This window comes from Nestor notabilis, unplaced genomic scaffold (assembly GCF_000696875.1).
Source record: "Nestor notabilis isolate BGI_N333 unplaced genomic scaffold, ASM69687v1 scaffold10836, whole genome shotgun sequence".
In the NCBI taxonomy this organism is placed as follows: domain Eukaryota; kingdom Metazoa; phylum Chordata; class Aves; order Psittaciformes; family Psittacidae; genus Nestor; species Nestor notabilis.
The window spans coordinates 124-5,329 of record NW_009934252.1 but is presented as its reverse complement, the minus strand read 5'-3'; the positions used below and the strand labels follow the sequence as shown (position 1 = coordinate 5,329).

The window sequence follows — 5,206 nt, the reverse complement described above, 5'->3', positions numbered from 1 at the left end:
ATACCAAGGTCAGTGCAGGAGGGAAGAGGTGCTTCAGGTGCCAGAACAGAGATTCCCCTGCAGCCTGTGGTGCAGACCATGGTGACGCAGGCTGTGCCCCTGCAGCCCACAGAGTCCCCTTGTCGGAGCAGGGGGATGCCCAAAGGAGGCTGTGACCAGTGGGAAGCCCATCTTGGAGCAGGCTCCTGGCATGACCTGTGGCTGGCCCTGTGGAGAGAGGAGCTGGAGCAGGTTGGCTGCAGGACTTGTGACCTGTGGGGGACCCATGCTGCAGCAATCTGTTCCTGAAGGACTGCATCCCATGGGAGCGACCCATGCTGGAGCAGTTCATGAAGCACTGAAGTCTGTGGGAAGGACTCACATTGGAGAAGTTCCATGGAAGGGACCCCACGTTGGAGCAGGGAAATCTGAGGAGGAAGGATTGGCAGAGACATCATGTGATGAACTGCCTATAACCCCTACTCCCTGTCCCCCATGCTGGTGGAGTCAGGGAAGAAGGGAGGGGTGGAGGGAAGGTGTTTTTTTAAGATTTGGGTTTATTTCTCATTATCCTACTTTTATCTGACTGGTAATAAATTAAATTAATTTTCCCCAATGTTAAGCCCTTCACTGTATTTTTTCTCCCCTGTCCTGCTGAGGAGGGAGTAATAGTGCAGCTCTGATGGGCACCTGGCATCCAGCCAGGGTCAACCCAGCATGCCTGTTGAGGGTGACAGTGGCTGAGTGGGTGCCTCAAAGCTGGCCAAGGTCAACCCACTATAACTAGTCAAATTAATAGACTCTTTTGAGGCGGATTACTTCCTGCAGTTCACCATATGTGTTATTTTAACAATCTGAATATTTGTTATTAAGCTCTTTGTTGTTCTATTTGAACCAGTGTCACCCTATCAGTTTTGGAGGATGACAACATTTACTAGCTTTCAGTTTTAACTACCAACCAAGTGTCATTTTTCACTTTGCTTTTCTTTTTGATTCTGCTAGATTTTTAAAGCATGCGAGATTTCTCACAACACAGATATTCCAAAACAGTGACAACACTTAGTAGAAAAGTTTTTATGTAGTTATACAGCTAAGAGTCTATTCATAGAACATATGTAGATACATATTAACAAATAAAACAGCTTTTTATGCTGAGTTCTGTTTCATTACCAAGGACTGTATCAGAAAATGAAGACAAATTGAAAAAGAAAATTTAATTATGCTTCACCTGATAGAGGTTTACAGGATGTCAATGTCCTCAACACATTTACACTAATTATGTCTAGTTTATTAAAGTAATGCTTGAACATTAATGCTATTTCACACACTACCACATACAAATTATAAAATCTTTTTCTTTCCCATCCTTACACATTCCAAGAAAGCTGTGCTTTATAAAGGTGAAATGTAGCCCCTCTTTAAGCACTGATAACACTTTTGTTTCATTAACATAAATATTTAATGTATGAGATGAACAAGAGGACTGGAGATCATCTTAATTTCTTCATGTTTTATTCTTCAGTAGGCTTGTTAAAGAATAGTTCATGCAGCTGTAAAATTGCCACTAAGTATATACAATGATACTGTTCTCATTCAGCAGGAGTAAGTTCCGTATAGACCAGCTGGATCAAAAAATGCACTGAAACCTTGACAGAAAAAGGTTACATCTTGAGGGACTCACACGTAGTATGGAACATTAAGTTGATTCAGAGCAGTAGAATAAACTGGTAAGACAACACGAATCGCAGGGATGTTGCGCACACATATAATGTTCACTGTCCCATGGTTATCATAAAAATTGTCCCCTGTACTAAACGGATTACAGTTAGTAGATGTGGACAGTGACTGGTCAGTACACTCCTCCAGCTCATCACTATTTTCTGGACCCAACTCACTCAACTTCAAACGCCTAATTTAGAAGAATGGTCACATCACCTTCCCCTTCAGTCATTCAGACATTAAGTGGTATGGATGGCAAGAGTTATTGCCTATGCCTTTTCAGTTCCTCATCATCAGAGCTTAAGGAATTTTTGGTGTATGATTTGCAAATTTTACTGTGTTCTAAGGCATGTACCAGGCTATGACCCACAATGTCTAACAAAAGGGTTAGGCACAGCTGTTCATTCTAAGACTAGGACATGACTAAAGACCTGTTGAATTAAAAATCAAAACTTTCAGAAAAAACTGAAGACCAAGATTCCTATGAAATATGTCCCTCATACAACCAAATCTGTCATTCTCTACAGGAGGGACTGTAACTTCTTCTTTTAGATCAAATGTAAACACAGCATGTTAACTATCTTAACGCTGACGCCTTTGCAAATCAGTTGAGACTATGCTACACTGAGGAAGCAGCAGAAGCGGATTGCCACAGCCTACCCAATATGCTCTAGAGAGTTAGCCTGGCTGATTTGAAGTCTGTTTTATCTAGTCTTTCACGGCAAGAGAGAATGCTTTTTTTATGGACCACATCAGTCATAATATAACACGCAGTTCTCTAGAACTGTAACTAGATGGATTTTCAAAAAGTAAATTCTAATAGTTTTCCAGAACCTTCTGTCATATATAAATTGTGATCTTGAAGAGAATCATCTTACATACTAAAAATAGTTATGCAAGGAAAAAAAAAGAAGACCAAAAACCTAATAAACTTCCATTATATTGAGAATATAAAAGCATACAGAAAACATGAAGGATGCACCAGTCCCCAGTATTTTCTACCCAGCTGTATACAAGATAAAATTTTACTTGTGCATTACAGTTACCGACCACACCTACACTACATTTATAGAAAACTGCTACTCTCACAGTGGAATTCTGACATACTTTAGTCATCTGAGCAGTGACAGAACATGCATGTTTATATAAATTGTAATGTATATGTACCCTATGTGTCTTAACAGATAAGCCTGCCTTTTTCTAAGGTCAACTCCAACTATAAACTGATTCTTAAATGACTGTACATGGAATTTCTCTATTTGCTTTAAGCAATGTAGAACGAGTTGTATTTAATGTTCTTTAAAGCTCCAGAATTGTGTAGAAACAGAGCAAGTCACTTAGGACTCCAGATAAGATCCGGTTGATGAAAACAATCCCATTCACTTTCATAGCTAGTAAAACGTCCCTTATCCCATACAATGGAATTATGAATCATGACAATTCAGCTCTTGGTAACAATAGAGAAAACCTCTGCACATTCCCAGAAAATGATGCTTTATATATTGCCCTATTAATCCTTAAACAATGTAAGACCAGAAAGACTTTTGGAGGTCATTGTTCACCTAGGTTTCTTGTGTTTGATTTTTTTCTTTTATGAAATAATGATGAGCAGCTACCCCCCCAGTTTCATACTTCCATCTTTGTTTGCAGAACTCAAAGAGAATATAAATCCTAGGGTGACCTAGCGATGCAGCAGATAAGGTTTTAAGTACAAACAGAAAGTTACTCAGAATGGTGAAATGCTATTTTACCTAGAGCTATTTCAGATACAGACCTACTATACAGGAAAAAATCTTTAGATATGTACTTCTGATTTTGTGCACAGGCCTTCTGGAAGAAGAAACTAGTCTTCCGTTGTAACGGAACATACAAATATAGATACTAGTAACTGCCAAGAATTTGCAAAGCTGAAATAGTCAAAAGTCTGTGCTGCAAAAAGCCTACTAGTTATAACATTTACAATGGAGGAATGGTCAAGAATATAACAAAAAGCCATGAAATTAAAGCACTGACATTATCTTATGTCTTTCATTATGCCAGTGCTAGAATGCTTAAAATAGAAGCTGCTTTCTCATGTTCCCCAAATAAACTGCAATATAGAAGTCAATTTGGATATGAGATTATTGTTAGCTTACTATGAACTAAAACCCAACACGAATAATTAGTTACTGCTTTTTTAATAGGTGTCATTTAAAATATGACAGACAAATTTTATGTTATTTAAAGTTATGCAAATAGGTTATGGGTACTGATTCTTCACAGCAGATTTTGAAGCTGGAAATGTAACATGAAACAGTCATTTTATCAGCCAAGGCACGAAAAATATTCTTAACTGTAAGAATTTGAGTACACTCTTTTTCTGCCTGCATTACAAAACCATATATATGTAGCCAAAACTCACAAAGTTCACAATGTCCTATTTTTACATGATTTAAAATGTTGTTTCCTCCCAAGCATGACTAGGATCTTATCTGGATACTGCTCTAGATCAGAGCACAAGGAAAGCATTGTGCTGTTTAAATTAAAACTGGTTTCTATCATTGTACCTTTCTAAATTGTAAGCACTGTAAAAGAAAATGGTTAATGAAACAAGTTCACACATTGAAATTTAAAAACTCCTCTTTTTCAGAATGTATGATTTTGAAAAAAGAAAGGACATTTTGCTTTATTCCTTTGCTAATCCTACAGCAGCCAAATTGACTGGGAAAAAAATGTAATAAAATGGAAATAAAAAAATTGTGAGATCTTTGAGGTGGTCTTACTTTTTCAAGCTCTAAGCTGCATGTCTGAAAAAGACTTCTGTGCACAGTAAAGTTTTATCTGTGCATGGTTTAAAAATGTATTCAATTCCTATATGGCATGCAGTCCAGGAAGAGTTCCTGCAAAGGAGTTCCCAGCAATCTTTTGGGAATCTGGACCCTCATATTGCATCTAGACAAAATTCCCAATTGGAAAAAATGATACATGAAGGAAACCATTGTATATGGATTCTCTATAGAGACCACATAACTTGGTTAAATTCTACTTAAGCTGATAGGCTAATCAAAATCCTCCACTATAATGTGATCAGTCTTCTTTTACAATAATATTTTAAAATTAATTAGAATGTATAACTTAAAGAGTTACCAAAATACTAACTGTCAGCAATAGTTGTGACTTCCTCATTCCGATACAACCAGCTGACAACAGGAGCAGGTGAACTAGTAACATGGCAAACAACTTCTGCATCTTCTCCCTTCCTGAATTCTTGTGGAGATACTATGTCTCGGAAAGTGAGCTTTTCTGAAAATGAAGAAAACAGAATATAGTAAGCGTCAAATTCACTTAGCATTACAATTATATGTGACACCAAATTAGAAAAAGATGATTATTAAACATTCTCATTGTGATAATACAGAATTTTTTCCATAATATAATTTTTCCAGATAAGACTCAAACCATCCTGGCCACATGACTTCCAGTCTGTAGAAATGACTTTACAATAATTTTGCACTATGAAAACCTTTGT

The 5,206-nt window shown here is 37.4% G+C and overlaps 1 protein-coding gene across 1 annotated transcript in view; it reads right to left on the bottom strand.

The window, feature by feature from the left end:
* LOC104407849 (neural cell adhesion molecule 2-like) overlaps nt 1-4,980 on the bottom strand; it is a gene marked incomplete at both ends in the record, with an annotated part of 20,869 nt that extends 15,889 nt beyond the window's left edge. The window contains one exon of the mRNA XM_010017237.1: nt 4,837-4,980. Within this exon, the coding sequence (XP_010015539.1) occupies nt 4,837-4,980 (144 nt within the window). The remainder of the gene's footprint in view (nt 1-4,836) is intronic.
* Between the last annotated feature and the right edge of the window lie 226 nt (nt 4,981-5,206).